The 18,751-nt window shown below is 43.1% G+C and overlaps 1 protein-coding gene across 1 annotated transcript in view; it reads right to left on the reverse strand.

Annotated features, from left to right (window-relative positions):
* LOC147727610 (thioredoxin-like) overlaps positions 1-18,751 on the reverse strand; it is a 96,746-nt gene that overhangs the window by 45,281 nt on the left and 32,714 nt on the right. Inside the window, exon 2 of the mRNA XM_086961645.1 lies at positions 4,869-4,973. Within this exon, the coding sequence (XP_086817771.1) occupies positions 4,869-4,973 (105 nt within the window). The remainder of the gene's footprint in view (positions 1-4,868; positions 4,974-18,751) is intronic.

Consider the following 18,751-nt stretch of genomic DNA (forward strand, 5'->3'; position numbering starts at 1 on the left):
GGATGACTAACCGAAGGGACGGCGTCCCATGTATGAAGACGAAGACGACAAAGAGATATTTGTGGTGTCGTATGTCAGCCGGACAGGAACTCGTCGACGGCTCCTCCCATGTTCTTTGTGTCCATCGATGGCACGAATGTGCGAGCTCTCATAGACACTGGAGCTTCGGTCAACGTGATGGACTCAGATCAGTATGACCGCCTGTCACCGCGACCTCCTCTAACACCGTCTACTGCCCGCATCTATACCTACGGAGGCACAGACCCGCTTCCTCTACGTTGCGTCATCCAGCCACGGTCGCAAGCGGCAGCTACACCACGGAGGCAAGGTTCCACGTCACGGAAGGCAAGAAAGGGACTTTGCTGAGTTACCACACAGCGGAAGACCTGGGACTTGTCTTCTTTGCGAACCAAGTCCACAAATCACACGCTGAAGCAATGCTAGAGGAATTCTGGGGAAGCTGAAAGGCAAAAGATTCAAGCTGCACGTTGATCTGTCAGTACGGCCGGTGGCCCTCAGACACCGACGTGTGCCTTTTAACCTCCGCACGCAAGTGGAGGAGGAGCTGAGGAGCTCAAGGAACTAGGAGTAATCGAGAAGGTGTCCGGGCCCACACTGTGGGTGTCCCCGCTGGTTGTGGTACCCAAACCCAAGCAGCCAGGAGCCATTTGACTCTGTGTTGATATGAGAGTGGCTAATACCGCAGTGAAGAGGGAGCAACACATTACCCCTACGATGGACAATATTGTGGCCGACTTGAATGGAGCGAAGTGGTTTTCGAAACTAGATCTGAGTGCTGGATACCACCAGCTGGAGCTGGAACCAGAGAGTCGGTACATAACTACTTTTTCAACACACGTAGGGCTTTGCTGATATAAGAGACTCAGCTTCGGGGTGTCGTCGGCCGCTGAGGTTTTTCAGAACACCATCCGGGAGACACTGTTTGGGCTGCAAGGCGTGATCAATCTCAGCGACGACATCCTGGTATATTCCCACACGCTTGAGGAACACCATGCCCATCTCCGGGCCACTCTGAGAAGACTGGTGGATTGCGGCCTAATGTTACACAAAGCTAAATGTTCTTTCTATCAAGAGAGTGTAGACTTCTTCGGATACACCTTCACCCGGGAAGGACTCCAGGTAGATCAGAAGAAGGCGTAAGCCATCTGGACGGCCAGCACGGCCTTGTCCAGCACGCCGCAAAACCCGACCGAGGTGAGGAGTTTCCTCGGTATGGCCATCTATTGCAGACGTTTCATCCCTAACCTGGCCGCCATATCCGAGCCACTGCGTGCCCTCACGAGGCACAATTGCAAATGGGAATGGACACCGGCGGCCAACAAAGCGTTCCAGGACGTCAAGTCGGGCCTGCTGGACAAGGCCGTGATGGCATACTTCCACCCACAAAGCCAAACAGAGCTGATTGTTGATGCCAGCCCGGTGGGCCTAGGAGCAGTCCTTCTCCAGGAAGATGGCACGGGTGTATGGAGGCCAGTAGCGTACGCCAGCAAAGCCCTCATCAACACCGAGACCAGATATGCCCAGATCGAAAGGGAGGCGTTGGCGATCAAATGGGCGTGCCAGCACTTCCATCTGTATCTGTGCAGCCAAGAGTTCAGAGTTGTGACTGACCACAAGCTCCCGCTGTTTGCAGGCTCCTCTTGGCTCGCCCCTCCGCGGATTGAACGATGGGCCGTACAGATGCAAGGATACAACTTTAAGGTGGTCTTCCGCCCCAGGGCGCACAACCCGGCCGATTACCTGTCCCGTCACCAAGAATCCTCAATGTCACCCAAGTCGGATGCGGATTACTACAGCACAGAAGAGTTCGTGCACATGGTGTCGCAAGGAACATGCCCCAAAGCAATGATGCTGGAAGCGATTAGCCAGGCCACTCGAGATGACCCCACTCTCTCCCGGGTGCGAGAGGCCCTGGAGAACAATGGCTGGGCTCACTTCATGGATGGGGCTCGTGCCCTACGTCCCGAGGTCAGCCATGCACGTCAACAGCTTTGGCAAGTGAGAAGTGAGCTGAGCGTAGGAGCGGAAGGAGTGATTCTGAGGGGACATCTCATCGTCATACCCGCGAAGCTCCAGAAGAGGATCCTCGGGTTGGCTCACATCGGGCATCAGGGAACGGCTAAGACCAAAGCCAGGCTGAGGGACAAAGTGTGGTTTCCAGCGATGGACTCTCTGGTGGAAGAGATGGTAAGGCAGTGCCATGCCTGCACGATCACAGGAGGAGAAACGGCCCCCACATCTGTGCTAACAGAGGAGCCGAGCGATACCCCATTGACACACCTCAGCGTGGACTTCGGTTGCTTTCCAGACGGACGGCCCGTGCTGGTCATAATCGATTCCTACTCGAAGTTTCCGGTTATTGAGGTGGTGGCTTCCACCATGTTTCCCCACGTGAAGAAGGTATTGGACAGGGTTTTTGCGATGATGGGGCTGCCCGAAGAGATTAAGTCCGACAATGGACCCCCTATCCAAGGGAGGGAGTTTCAGGAATATCTCGAGAACCGAGCGGTGCGGCACAGGAAGATCACCCCACTGTGGCCCCAGGAAAATGGGGAAGTAGAGAGGCTGATGCGAACCATCAACAGGGCATTACACATCGCTGTGGACAACGGAGAAGATTCTGAAGCGGCTTTAGAGCAATTCCTGGATGCGTACCGTCAGACTCCTCATAGCACCACTAAGGTGCTCCGGCAAATCTGCTGTTCAAACGTGCCCCAAGAGACAGCATCCCGGATGACCCGACGTGGGTGCCCGTGGAGCGGAAAGATGCTGCCATCCAGGCAAGGAGGGAGACGATGAACCGGAAGGCCAGTGAGGCCCGAAGGGCTCAGGAACCCCAGCTACAAGTGTGGGACCGGGTAGTGATGAAAGACCGACACCCTGGGTGGGAGTTGCGGACGCTGTATGAGCCTGAAGCATGGGAAGTCGTAAAAGTCCAAGGCACCATGGTTACTGTCCGAAGAGGACAACAGTCCGTCACGATGAACGTATCAAGCTTCAAGAAGACAGTGGAGGCAGAAACAGATCCGGAGGCATCGGAGTGTCCAGGCTCCCGCTGATCTTCTCTCCCACGGGCTCACCTGAAGCAAGGAGCTCTGTGCCAGAGTCACCAAGGACCGCAAGTCCAGGGAGTCCGGGAGATGCAAGGCCGACGTTCCAAAGCACTGGCGCCGAATCGGTGGAGGACACCCCGGCTGGGGTGACGACATACTTTTCCTCCCGGAGCCAGAGATATGGTCTCTGGCTGAATCCAGCACCCAGTCAGCGGTTGAAGGACTTTATGTACACCTCTCCGTGAGTGAATAGTTTTGATGGTACAGGACTAAAAGAAGGAAGGGATGTAGAGAGCCACCCGGCCTCTCTGACAATGCTGCATATTTACACGCATCCCGTCATCCCTCGGCGCGGGCTCGCCCCGAGGGCATAAATAAAGGGGCCGGAGACCGCTCCGGGTCTTCCCGACAGCAGAGTTATACTGGCGTCAGTGTGTCCTCATACCAGCGCTGCGGCTTATATCACCCTAGGCCCCACCGCGCTACACCACCGTAAATATTCTTATACATTTTGGTTCGGTTGCTCATCAGACACAGGAAACCCGTTTTATACAACATGTGATTGCTGTCAGAGATCCCAGTTTCAATGAAAGAGCACGGCATGCTGACAAAGGGCCCGATTCACAGAATGAACTTAAGACTCATCCTAAATTTACTACTGTTTTGGTATTCACAGATTGCACTTACTACTTTTGGTATTCACAGAATGAACTTACTACTTTTGTCATTCACAGAATGCACTTACTACTTTTGGTATTCACAGAATAAACTTACTCATTTCGGTATTTACAGAAGTTAGGACTCCTAACTTTAGGACTCCTAAATGCCTTCTGTGAATACCGAAAATCCTAAAATTACAATTTTTCTCAATTTAGTAGTAGTAAAGTTAGGACTACTACCTTTAGGACGCCTAAATGCCTTCTGTGAATACCGAAAGTCTTAAAATTACGATTTTTCTCAATTTAGTAGTAGTAAAGTTAGGACTACTAACTTTAGGACGCCTAAATGCCTTCTCAATATAGTAGTAGTAAAGTTAGGACTCCTAACTTTTCTACTACTAAATTGAGAAAAAACTTAATTTTAAGACTTTCGGTATTCACAGAAGGCATTTAGGAGTCCTAAAGTTAGTAGTCCTAACTTTACTACTACTAAATTGAGAAAAATCGTAATTTTAGGACTTTCGATATTCACAGAAGGCATTTAGGAGTCCTAAAGTTAGGAGTCCTAACTTTACTACTACTAAATTGAGAAAATCGTAATTTTAGGACTTTCGGTATTCACAGAAGGCATTTAGGAGTTCTAAAGTTAGGAGTCCTAACTTTACTACTACTAAATTGAGAAAAATCCTAATTTTAAGACTTTCGGTATTCACAGAAGGCATTTAGGAGTCCTAAAGTTAGGAGTCCTAACTTCTGTGAATACCGAAATGAATAAGTTCATTCTGTGAATACCAAAAGTAGTAAGTGCATTCTGTGAATGCCAAAAGTAGTAAGTTCATTCTGTGAATACCAAAAGTAGTAAGTACAATCTGTGAATACCAAAACAGTAGTAAGTTTAGGATTGAGTCTTAAATTCATTCTGTGAATCGGGCCCAGAAATATTACAATTCATGGGTTATTCTGTGATCCAGTCATAACAAAAAGAAGCTCTCTGACCTATGACCAGAAAAATGCTACAGTTTGTACGAACTTTATTCCACAGGGAAATTATACTACTGACACGCTCTTAAACTTCGAAGGCCAGCATGTAATAAATAAACAAACCATAAAATGGTGTTCCTCCTATTGTACTTACTTGAATTAATTTATCTGTCCCCTTGCACAGTCCACATTTCGGAGAGGAGTAGTTCACGAAGACAAGCCTATTACCTGCACTTTTCAATGCAGAATCCAGCTCTCCCTAAGAAAAGAGAGAATTGCAGATTTGAGACACACTGAAGAAATTTCGACTGTTGATTTCATTGCAGCACCTATGCTATGCTATTTAATGAGGTTAAAAATTTATTATAAGTTTTTCATGCATACAAAAAAAACAGCCTTATATTGCAGAGTTCTTGGATACAGCGTTTTGTAGACATAAAACTTCACACAGCAATCTGTCATACAATATTAAATACAAACCTTGCATATGTGTTTTACCATCATATTTTCCTTTGATGGGCATTAAAACTAAAAAGTCTGGCTATACCTGTTTGACACACTCCTTCCTGTTAAAATTATATACAATATAAACTGAGATGCCAGAAACGGTGCAGAGACCAGAACAAAGGGGTAAAAGTGCATCGTAACCAATGAATAATAAAAATACCCTATTTTTCACTATTTTCTATCAGGTATATAGAACCACATCTGACACAGGGTACACAATTATTATATGACGAAAAACAAATGTGTTGGCTTTTCAATATTTCTCACATTATGTGAGTTTGTCCTATTTCCTCAGGATTTTTGACTTGCCACCAAGTATATGTTATATAAACCCAAAAGCCGTTGTATAATCAGTCTCTACGGGACTGCTAGAGTGCACAAAATACCTTCTTTCTGTGGTTTTCTAATCAATTTTATTAACATACTGGTGCCCTCCCATCGTAAAGAAGCATTTGCAATGCAATAGGTATCGCGTTTGTGAGAGTTAGTGCTATTGGTATTGTAAATAAAAATGTATTTTACCCATGTGCTATTGTTTGGAGTGGAGTAGATGTACGTAGTGTGGAATTCAATAATGTGGGTTGAATTGGAAATGCTAGTTATGGAATTGAGTGGGGTTGGATTGTGTGGTGTGCAGTGTATTTGTGTAGTGAAATTATGTACCATGGTGAATAGATAGGGGTGAGAGCGTCACAGAATAGATAGAAAGAAAGCCATTGAGGGATAAGTTGTTTGTGCACAAAGTGGTGAATGAACTCCAGACTGAAGAGGAGAAAGAGTATGTGTAAAAGAAGGGGAGAGCAGGTAATAGATGCATAAAGAGGGAGTGCCTACGTATACAGAAGACACCCTAACAAGAGGAGGAAAGCATGGGTTTGAGGGTCGGAAATCTTGAAAATGTATGGGGAAGAAACTGTGCATAAAGGCCTGAAGTGAAGCACATGAGAGAGACGGGAAGGGTGCGTGAGAGAGCGAGAGAAAAGTGAGTACAAGAGAGAGGGATGTTTCAGGATGGGGGTCTAGTGTTCTTAGATGCCAGTGTTGGGAGGGTCAAACTTTCTATTAAATGTACATGAGCTTGAGACGGTGGTTTACTTTAAACTACTCCTTTTATAATTGAAGCCGGTGACGAACCAGTCCAGGTTGTTTTATTGGTGACCCATGGCATCTTTTTTTTCTATGAGTTTGGGATGCAATCTGGCCTCTTGTCCCTGTAAGAGAAACCACTGGTGTCTCGTAGGAGGCAGCCTTGTTGATTCTCATGATTTACCCTGCGGCTTCGTACTTTTTGTGAGTGTCAGAGTTTATTCTCAATTCATTGTCTAAAGCTGGTCCTATGTTGCAGTTCATGATGTTGCAACAACATCTCTGGTCATAAATAAGCCCAAATCATATACAATTACTATCTGAAAACACATTATGCACAGAATTGCACAAAGCTTAGACTTCGGTTTTGTGGTGCTGATTTACAAGGCCATTACGCCGCCAGTGCATCACTTATTTTGTGCACAGGCGGCACAGTCTGCCTGCCCATATTTACAAGGCCACATAAAGCCACCCCAGGTGGCTTTTCATAGCCTTGTAAATACAGCCCCCTTTAACTAATTTCTCTGCGTGAAAGGGGGGGGTTCCATAGGTGTTGCTGTGGGTGTTTCCACGCAACGTCCATGGAACCTGACGCATTCACAGAATTACAAGGTTTTGTAGACCTGATAATGCATCAGAATACTATGCCTTCCCAGAAATGAAATTAAATGAAATGTGTTGCTTATAGAGCGCAAACTGCCACTCCCACTGGAGCCTCTTGGGGCTATCCAATAACGAAAATCAGCAGTAACAGATTTGAGTCTAGATAAGTGCAAGGCATGAGGCATCCGATGTTCCAAAGATCCATGTCTTTAGTGCCTTTCTGAACTGCTCTTCATGTTCCGTTGCTCTGAGTTAATTTGGGATGAAATTCCAAGCCTTTGCCCCTAAAACTGCAGCAGATTTCCCTCCTTTAGTTTTCAGTTTGAAACCTGGCCATTTGAGCAGGTTTGCTGAGCTGGATCTAAGTGTCCTCATTGTCGTGTGTGACTTAAATTGTGTCAAAAGGTATACAGAACCCATCCAGCGAATTGCTCTGAAGGTTGTCAACAATAGTTTAAACAAAATTCTTTTATGAACCGGGAGCCAGTGAAGGGTTTTCACGGCAGCAGAGGCAGACGTTCTACGGGGGAGCCCTCGCACCAGTCTGGCTGCTGAATGCTGTACTACTGGAGTCTCCTTAGGGTTGCTTTTATTAGTCCTTGCCAGAAGCCTATTAAAGTAGTCTAACCGCGAGAGTATTAAAGCCACTGCCACGGTTTTCCTTGCGGCAAGCGGAATCAAGTCAAATAATTTTAAAAGAGTTTTAATTAAGCCAAAACATATCCCTGCTACCTTTAAAACATGTGGTTTGAAAGAGAGGGAAGAGTCAAATTACACTCCCAGATTTTTTGCCACCTCCACCATAGATGGATAGCTACAGTCTCCTCTGGTCACTAGTTCTTAGTGTAGAAGGGATTATTTTTTCCAATCAGTAAGATTTCTGTCATATCAGTATTACAGGAGAGTATTCTTAATCCATTTGATGACTGCTGTAAGACAGGCTTTGAAGTTTTCTTCAGCTTCTGTGGAGTTATTTTCCAAGGACAGGATCAGCTGGGCATCATCAGCGTAAGATCCCAAAAGCCGAAAAGTGAGATAAGTGGGGTCACATGCATATTAAAGAGGAGTGGACTGAGGGAGGCCCCCTGTGGGACACCCATGGTGACGGTGCGTTCTGGTGAGAGAAAGGATCCGAAGAAGACAACTTGCTTTCTATTCGACAGGAAGGATGTGATCCATGCCAGGGCAGAAATGGAAATGCCACAGCTCTCTATCTAGCTAGCAAGATGTTGTGAGAGATGGTATCAAATGCGGCAGACAGAGCCGAAAGAATCAGAACTGCCTTCTTGCTGTTGTCTGTTATGAATTTCAGGGTATCCGATATCTTCAATAACGCTAATTCCGTAGAATGTTTTAGGCGAAACCCAGATTGGTGGGGGTGAAAGATCAGAGCTGACTCTGGAAAGTTCTTTATAAACCATTCTCTCTGTAATCTTACCTAAAATCAGTAACAGGGATATGGGCCTGTAGTTAGAAAAGATTAGATGAATCTACATTTTGTTTTATCTTAAGTGGCTGCACAATAGCGAATTTCCATTCATCCGGCACTATGCCACTGGATAAAGAGGAATTCACAATATTGTCGATCACGTGATTCACTATGTCAATAATATGATGTAATATTATTGGGGGGCAAGCGCCCAATGGAGAGCCTGATTTACAGGCCAGTATGGCCTCCTTAGTCTGAAATAACGTACCAGTTTGGAAGGCTTGAAGGACAGGTCTGCCCTTCCTGTGATCTGGCTCATATTCATTAGTGGGCTCAAATGGACTATGGGTTCCGAAATCCTTTTGAATGTTCTTAATCGTATCTTCGAAATATAATGCGATCTCATTGCAAAGCTTTTGGAAGGGGGAATTTCTGAATGTAGGTCTTTTGGATCTGTGAAGGATTTTACAATTTCAAAGATTTCTTTTTGGTTATGCTTTGCCATAGTAATTCTATTATTAAAGTACTCTTTTTTGGCTAATTTAATAGCTGAATGATATTGCTTCTTGAAAAGTTTGAAGATCTGCAAGTTAGATACTTCATATCCCCTTCTCCATCTACGTTCACGTTGTTTACAGTGTAAGTGAAGTCCCTGTAACTCTTTCGTAAACTATGGATCATTATGAAGTTTTCTTTTGCTTCTCCTGGCAGAACACCTTTTAGGGAGCTAATTCCTCACCTATGGACATCATCCAGCTATGAAAGCATGGAGAATCCTCTCCTGGTTTTCCAGTTAATGTTGGAACCATGTCTTGGGCAAATATAGGTAAGGAGGGGAGGCGTAAGGAGGTGCAACGAGGAGAAATACTGTTATTTCTCCTAATTTTTCCTTTTTCTATCTGTGCTGCATTCTGCAGAACACATAGAAGGAGGAAGACACCTCTCACAATTGTTTCTGTGCAAGAAGGTGTTCCTTCCTGCATAAATAAAATCACCCCTACAATGAAGATTCCCTTACACCATGGCACAAGGGTGCCTGCATTGGCACTTGGCAGCCATTGTGCATCAGCGCAGTGGACAAGGACAAAAATGTGCAGTTTCTTATAGATACAGCTCATTCCTGCCCTTTTCTTTTGATGCATGGCAGTGCAGTAAGAAGGCTTGCTCCATGTACAGTTCTGTTATCTACTCATACATTCACTCTTCAGACAATCTTCTCTCTCTGTACAGTACTGTTATCTACCCGTACAGGCACTTTCCATATACCAGCACTCTCAGACAATCTTGGTTCTCTGAACAGTACTGTTATCTACCTGTGCATGCACTCTCCAGGTACTCAGCTCCATGAACAATACTGTTATCAACCCACGCATGCACTCTCCAGGAACTCAGCTCCATGTACAATACTGTAGTCTACCCGTGCAGGCACTCTGAATGAATGAATGAATGAATGAATGAATGAATGAATGAATGAATGAATGAATGAAATGAAATTTATAAACGCGCAACTAAGCCCGAAGGCATCAAGGCGCCTAATCAAAAGGAAATCAAAAAAGGCAAATCCAGAGCTAAGGGTAGGCTTTGGCAAATAGCCACGTTTTGAGCGTCTTCCTAAAGGCTTGCTTAGAGGGGAGGGATTTAATCTCAATTGGCAGAGCATTCCACAGCTTTGGAGCCAGAGTCGAGAAGGCTCTGCCACCCCACTTGGCTCTACGAACATGAGGGATTGCCAACAAAGATTTGTTGGCTGAGCGCAGAGTTCTAGAAGGGGAATAGGGAACCAGCAGGTCCCTCAGGCCTCTAGCTCCATTTGAAGCCAAAGCCCCATAGATCAGGCATAGGGACTTAAAAGAGATCCTGGACTCAATCGGGAGCCAGTGCAAACTTTTTCTGGCAGCCGTAGCGGAAGCCCGCTTGGGTAAATCTAGTACAAATTTCGCTGGAGCATTCTGTACCATTTGAAGTCGCCTTATAAGGCCCTTGTTAATGCCTAAGAAAAGGACGTTACAATAGTCGAGTCTTGAGCCTATTAGAGCAACTGAAATTTGCTTCCTGGCTTGAGGGGACAGATAGTGTTTTATCTTCCGCAAGATGTTTATTATGCCCCAGCAAGTAGAGATGGTCCTGTTTACTTGATAACCCATCCCCAGGGTGGGGTCAATCATGACTCCTAAATTCCTGGCCAAGGCAGTAGGTATAGGGCACTGGCCCAGGGATGAGGGCCACCATTCCGCCGACCAGATGTCCTCCTTACCTCCGAACACCAGAATCTCTGTTTTCTCGCCATTGAGCTTCAATGAATTGCAAATCATCCATTGAGCCACTGCCTCCATACAGTGTCTAAAATTGGAGGCAGCCGAGATGACAGGTTGGGCGATAGACATCAAGATCTGCGTGTCATCGGCATAGGAGACTACCTCCATCCCGAAAGATCTAATCAGCCTGGCAAGTGGGGTCACATAGATGTTGAACAGGGTCGGACTTAATGCCGACCCCTGAGGGACCCCACACTGCACAGGGAGGGATGGAGATAGAAACTCCCCCATCTTGACTCTCTGTTCCCTCTGGCCAAGAAAAGAGGTCAGCAAACTAAGTGCTGGCCCCTCAACCCCTATCTCCCTCAGTCGAGATGTTAACACTGAGGGAGACAGGGTATCAAACGCAGCCGTGAGATCTAGCAGAATGAGGAGGGTAGTCTGGCCCTTATCCACTCTTGTGCGGATGTTGTCAAGCACAATAGTGAGGGCCAACTCAGTACTATGCTCTCTCCGAAATCCATGCTGCGAATGATCTAAAAGGCCAGAGGTTTCCACAAAGGCTGCAAGATGCTGGTTTAGATGAGTTTCCAGCATCTTTGCGGGGGCTGGGAGCAGCGAAATGGGGCAGAAATTTTTGAGGGCACCCGGATCTAATGTGGGCTTTTTTAACAGTGGTTTAACCACCGCTCTTTTCCATTGTACGGGAAAAGTACCGTCCCTCATTGCCCTGTTCATGATCTCTAGATATATAGGCAGGAGAGACTCCTTACATTGTTTGAGGAGCTTCAAGGGGCAAGGGTCTAAGGGGGAGCCCGATCTGGTCTTTAGCAGATACTCTGCTCCATGTACATCACTGTTATCAACCAATGCATGCACTCTCCAGTATCTCAGCTCCATGTACAGCACTGTTATCAACCCTTGCATGCACTCTCCAGGAACTCAGCTCCATGTACAGCACTGTTATCTACCCGTACTTGCACTCTCCATGCAGTCTTAGCTGCCTGTACAGCATTCCCCTACTCCCCCTAGGTGCTGAAGCGAGACTCTCTGCTGCTGTAGCCGCTGCTTGTTTTAGAGAGCTGTTTACTTTTATACTTGTGATCCTTGGCCGGTGGATTCAGCTTGAATGCAGCTGTTCATTGCGAGGCTCAGACTTGGATTATTTGTAACATTTATTAAGAAAACAGCTTTATGATGGCCGCATAAAGAATGTTATAGCTCTGTTGACTTGCATCGAGGCACTTGTCTTTGTGCTTTAAAGTGCCTTACAATGTGTCCATAAATGTTTACTAAGGCAAGCATATATTTATATGTCCGACTACTTGAACTAGTGTGTAGCAGTTGTATGGCTCTTAAATCCTGGCCACACAACACCCAGGAAAATGTGCTGCATGGCTAAACACGTATAAGGTCCCAAAGGCGGACTTATTGGCTATGCCAATGCTTGTTTGGTTCTGTCATGACACACAGGCCCAAAGAAAATTGGTCCACATCATGGCCCTTCTAAGTTAGCCTATCTGGCAGGGCAAGACTGCCCGAAAGGCCCTTAAAACCCATGGTCCACGTAGTTATCTTCTTTTCATTCCTGAAATATTTGCTTAAATCTGACACATTTTTACTAATCAAGATTAATATGTTTTGTCCATTTATTATTTCAACAACTAGCAACTAGCAAGAATGGCAACATTGCAGACACTGAACCAAATTTCTATGTTTTGCCAGATAACAGAAGAGCGGTGGAATTTGGACCAAATGTGACCAGTTTCTAATGAAAATACAGGTCACCATCTGCCTCTAACCCGAAAAACAGTGCTGGTTGTGAGCATGAAAGTGGCAAATGAGTGTGCCCCACCATAATAAGATCACATTGTGGGCAGGCAGATATTGTCCACGAGTTCAATTTGTTGATCCTGGCAGGTTTGTACTGTATGTCAATATAGGTAAATTAACATCACTAGTAGCATATGGCATGTGTCAACTATGAAAATATTGTAATTATTGATGCTGAACTGCAATTCTGGACATACACGGATCTTCCTTCTTCCATTTGTCTACATACAGTGTGTTGCTGCCAGTTCATACTGACTTCCAGCAAGAAAGCATATAATTGAGACACAACATTCTTTGTGGAAATTTTTATTGTCAATGTTTTAAAAAGTTTTTGGGGATGATGTATGCTGTCTTTAGTTATGAGCTGTTCGGTTGAAACAGACCGTATTCGAAGCATAAAAAATGAAAGGGTATTGAACATTGCGTTCCTCGGATCTGTTTAAATTAATTTGTATTAGACCATAAATCATTAATTTTGTTCTAGGTTACTGTTTTCCAACATTCAATAATTTCTTAAAATTTGGGTTTAGTAAACTGGTATGTGCCCCTTAAACCCTGGCGAAAGTATTAAATCGCTATTTGACGTATGTCTATCACTGTCTTTAGCCTTAATTTTAGGTGTTTAGGGAATTCACCCTAGCACACCTGCTGGTGGATAGGTGAATAACAGGTCTACCATATACAATTAGTATGCCAAATTCTATCTGAGCCAATAGATATTGAATTTTGTGCAGACTGCTCGATATGTATATCACCGTCAAGATAAATGTGATGATTCGAGGCTACAATTACTGGAAATATGATATTGGAACATAAACTGGCCCATACTGGAAGAGGTATAAGGGCCGTTTTAGCATAACGTATTTTACCTATTGCAGAGATGGGGAGATATAGTAGTTTGTTAAGCATGGAATTAACCTCTTCCAATTTCTGCCTAAAATTGTCTGATCTAACTTCAATGAAGCGATATTGCTCCTCTCAAGGCTAAATGTATATAAATACATAAATAATTAAATATATGAATATAATAATGAAATAATTATATGAGTAAATGCAAACGACAGGCAGAAAGTTTAAAGTTATCTTCTACAGTGTGAGAGTGCATATGCAGCTTGCACTTTACCTGGGAGACTGAAAATCGTGGCCCAGATTTACAATCGTTCATGAAACAGAGCACTGGGTCAAATTTGCACACCTGTTTGGCAAATCTACAGCCATACACTGATGATGTCAATGACATCACTCACACACAAAATGGAGTTTAGAGCATCTTTGATCATTGCAGTATGGCACAAGCAAGAGGCAGTGGTGCATATTTACAAGCCCTCACTGGAGCGTCACTTTTTTTGACACTTTTGTGGCGCAGCACCATTTTCCATATTTACAAGTTGGCCCTAAGCCACTTTGAATGGCTTAACATCACCTTGTAAATATGCTCCCTTCGGCCGCAGTCCTCTGCAGCAAAGGGAAGTGCAATGGGTGTTGCTGTGGGGGTTCCACCGCTAACACCCATGGCTTTTTGGCGCTGTCCCAGATTTACAAGGCTTAGGCAGCACCAAAAACTAAAGCCATGGACTCACCTGGCGTTAGAATGGTGATAAAAGAAGAAATGATTAATTTCTCCTCGTTTTTTGCTCTTTCCACATAGAAGATGCAAATCTCTACTATTGATTGATCATGTGCAGGACGGTGTCCCTTCCTGCTCATAAACAATTGTCTGTGCAGCGCAGCCACCCTTGCAACATGGCGGCAGGGTGCCTGCACTAGCGCTACACAGTTTTTTTGCACCAGTTCTAGGGGAAACACAGTAGTATGCATCGCTGCATTTTGAAAATGTCAGACCACGGCGCTGCCAAATTTGATGCAGCTCTGTACGCTGACAATTGTTAATGTGCCCCAGTTTGTCTTGAACGGAACGTGTACTTGAGGTACATTTTGGGGTTCAAATTCCTACATGAAATTGCAAAGATAAAGCTGTGTAAAGTGTCGTTTTCCTTAAATTACACATATTACACATGGTTTAACCTATTTAAGTTTACTGCCTTTTTATCGAATTCTATGGCCGTTTTGCATTGGCCACTCTCTGATAGTGCTTAATTTAAGGGGCCCACCAAAAATCATTTTTGAGGACCGGCATTTAGTTTTCCTCTTTAGATACCGACCAAGAGAAAGACTCAAACGGAAAAGAAGGAGGAGGAGAAAGAAGGAAAAACCGTCACCAAGAGACAAGATTGAGACCGGTGAGAGTGAGATAAAGGGACAGGCAGTGTCAAGCCGTAAAATCACTTTGTTGTCTTTTTCTTAAAACATTTAAGATGTTACTGTTTTAAGCCTGCGTAATTATATTACAATATTTTATTAGGAATATTTGACATGCATACAGTGTTTAATCTCATATTTCGTTTTTACTCAGCCCTTATGGTGCAATAATATATTGTTTGTCCCCTTTCCCCCTACTTTCTCCCCCTTATTCCCCTCTTAGGCATAGAGGGGCATATTATCAAGGGGGTTTATCTCCGCTTTTTTGGCTTTAAAAGCCAAGAAAGCGGAGATAAAATATTCTTCCTATTACCTAGCTGTCGCTAACACCAGTTAGCGACAGCTAGTAGGAGATAGCGACCATCTTGGGCCCCACTTTGCATGTCAGTGATATTTATCACTGATGACATTCAAAGTGGGAGTGCCAACATGTTAGCAACTGGAAACAGTCGCTACCATCGCTATCTGCTATTACCAACTTTTGGAGATATTCGCGCTAAGCGCGAATATCTTCAAAAGCTATCACCTGCCCTGAGCAGTTCTTAGCCATGTTATCCAATGGGAGGTGGATAACATGGCTAAGAGCATTAGCTCGGTAATGCATGAATATCGCTGACATTTCAGCGATATTCATGCATTGCGGCCGATTTTTATCGCATTTGCGATAAACCTTGGTAATACCAAGGTTTATCTGCGATAAAAATCGCCGCACCTCAGCAGTAAATTTTTATCTCTAACCAAGCAATAGCGATAATTATCGCTATAGCTTGGTAATATGCCCCTGAATGTTTATTGGAACCATTGCATTTCCAATCCCTTTATATAATCTCGATGCTAATTATGGGAATTCAAGACTACCCAGCCATTAATAGCACCAGGTCGCGGGCCTCTGAACAGAGCTTTGGGAACTGATTCTGTTACAAAATAGGCACACTGTATAAGGCAGTTGTGGCACTCAGCTATCTCAACATTGAGAACAAAGTACCTTTTGTGTGACAAAGATGATTTATCTGACATGTGTGCCACATTGAGTGCCAATATAGTAGTTATTTTGGACCTCTGTTTTTTATTAGATACATTGCAGTCCTAGTAGTAAGAAAAGTTTGAGTACGGATTTTTATCACATGTATATTTTAAAAAGCATTGACAAAGTCAATAGTTCAGGCATTAGCAATTCTTTTTGTCTTTGACGTTTTCTTTTTACATTCTACAAAACGTTATTGTTCAGGAAGCTGCCCGAACATCGTCAATTCTTTAAAGAACAAAGACTTTGGCTAAAGACAAAAAAAAATGTTGGGGTCTCAAAAAGTACTAATTTCCATAGTACTCCCTGGCACTGAAGAAAACTACGTTGGGTGTGTATGTGCTTCAGGTGAAAGGGCAGCATTACATAACTCACAGTGAAGTCAGTCAATGGCTGAAGTGGGCTGGCACATTGGACACTTAATGCATGCTGGAATGCGTGGAAGGAGAATGTGAATGACACAATCACAGACTAATGGATGAATCCTGGATTAAAACCCCTGTAAGTAACTTTGTTATACCTAACTTTCGTAAAATCAAAAGACCTAAAAAGCCATTTGGTCTGGCAGCCTCTTTCTTTGAGAAAGAACGCAAGAAAAAAAAGACAAGAAAACGGGAAGATAGAAAATGAATGAGGAAGGAAGGAAAGCAAAAAGGAAGGAAGGCAGGCAAAACAGCAGGGCAAAAAGAAGGAATGGAAGGAAGGAAGGCAAAAATATGAAGACAGATAGAAAAAACTGAAGGAGGAAGGAAAGAAAGAAAGCGAAAAGGGAAGGTAGGAGTAAAAGAAAGAAAGGAAAGAAAAAAGAAAGAAGACAAAAGAAGGAATAAGAAAAGGAAAGGAAGTGAAAGAAGGAGAGCAAGAGGAAAGGAGAAATATAAGAAAGATGACAAAAAGTAGGAAGGAAAGAATGAGTGAAAGGAAGGAAGTAAATAAATATGAAAGAAAGCAGAAAAGAAAGAAAAATTAAAAAAGCAGAAAAGAAAGAAAAAATAATGAAAGAAGAAAATAAAAAATTAAAAAAGGCAAATAAGGAAGAAGGATTGAAAAAGAAACAAACAAACAAAGTAAAAAAGAAAAAAGGTAGCAAAAAGGAAAGAAAGACGGCATACAAGTGAGAATGAAAGAAAAAGAAAAGCAAGAAAAAAGGAAAGAAAGCAAGAATGAAGGAAAGAAAGAAAATGTCAAAAAGAAGGTAAAACAACTGGAGAGAAAGAAAGATGTCAAAAAGAAAATAGAAAATAGAAAAGGAAAAAGATTGAAAAAAGGCAAAAGATGGGAAGAAGGAAGTAAAAAAAGAAGGAAAGAATAAGGCAAACAGAAAAAGGAAAGATAGAAGTATGGAAAGAAGGCAATGAAGAAAAAAAGAAAGCAAAAAACAAAAGAAAGATAAATGAAAGCAAGAGAGAGAAATAAGATGACAAGAATGACAGAGGGAAGAAAGAAGAAGGAAAGAAGGAAGAAAAGATGGTTTACAGTATAACAAATTGTTTATCTAATGCAAATTAAACCAATTCTGTTTAAATAAAAGTGTTACAATGTGCCCTGTGCTCACTTCAAATGCATGCTGTTATCACATCAGGAAACACTAAAGAAATAACAAAGAAAAAACAGATGCACTGGTGTTTCATGTGGATGTGCTCCTTGTGAAAGAGCAAAATGCAGTCACTCAAAGTGAAGTTAACCAGTGACTTAAGTAGGCTCACTCATTGCCCCATGCTGTGTGATGTAGTGGGCGGAAGCAAAATGTGAATGACACAAAAACAGCCCAATGGATGAAGCGAGGGATCCGAAAGCCCTTTTAAGTATTTTTTGAAATATTTTGGCTAACGTCAGAACTAAATATTAATTAAAGGAAACAAGGTTATTGTTTAATGCTTGTGTTCTGCTGGATTTTGAGATACCTAATTGTGGAAGATAGGGCTGGAGGAGGAAAGGCAATTGGATATATATATTTTTTCATTCAGGGCACTGATTTCAAACAGGGAGCGGATGCTTGAGAGCATTGTGGAGGTTTGAACTTGAGCAGCATTACACAACATTTACACAAGTGGAAAAGCTGGGACTTCTAGATCTTCAAGTTTGGTAGATATCTTCTTAAACTCATATGCTTACTTTGTATTCTAACCGAAAAGTCATAGGTTCCAGTCTCAGTGGGTCCTCTATATCTTTCATTTTTCAGTTGTATTTGCATGCGGGCATTGATTACCAATTTCTCTAAGTTACTTTTACAGTGCAGACATGGGGTACTAAAAGGGTCACAACCAGTGTGTTAGAGGAGATGGATTATAGTATTCTAGCAAACCAGTCAAGGAAATGTCAGTTGTGTTTAGGCCTTTCTACAGATAGCTTTAACTGTCAGTCATGTCATCAATACCTCAAAAAGAAGTATTTATACAGTGTGGGGTTTTTTGCCAGCTCTCTCCAGCCATTGGCTTTCAAGTGTTTTTTCACAGTTTGCCATTGCTTGGATCTCCTGTCCATCAAGGAACTGGCATTTTGAGGATGGTTACATCAAGTAGTTTTTTTATTAAACCATTGATTCAACATGATGAAACACATGATTCAGTCTATGTTCTTTGATGTATTTACTTTGCTGGAACAATGAAAGTTAATTGTCGATTTACAGCTTTACTACAGCCTGTTTATGTGACTATGTATGTCATGCAATGAAGGCACTGTGCTATTCACTAATTTTATTTATGGCATTTATTTTTACACAGCAAAGGGGCAAAGGCTTCCTTAAAGACCAACAAACATGTTTGTTATGATAGTCTATTATGTAATATTATGCTGGGTATGCCTTTAACTTCCGCACATGCAACCAAAGAACAATTAATTTTCTACCTCTATTTCAAAAACCCTTCTTTGAGAATATGGAATAATTCTGCTAATGCAATATGTTCAGCAAAGTCATCCTTTTAGATTATCATTATTCTGAGTAAGTTTAAGATTAGTATGTGAAAACATGCCAACATGTAAATAAACCCCTTATCTATATGCAAAAAAAGGTATTTCATTAAAAATGGTATGCATTTGTG

The sequence above is a fragment of the Lissotriton vulgaris genome, chromosome 3_1, assembly GCF_964263255.1.
Source record: "Lissotriton vulgaris chromosome 3_1, aLisVul1.2, whole genome shotgun sequence".
Lineage (NCBI taxonomy): Eukaryota > Metazoa > Chordata > Amphibia > Caudata > Salamandridae > Lissotriton > Lissotriton vulgaris.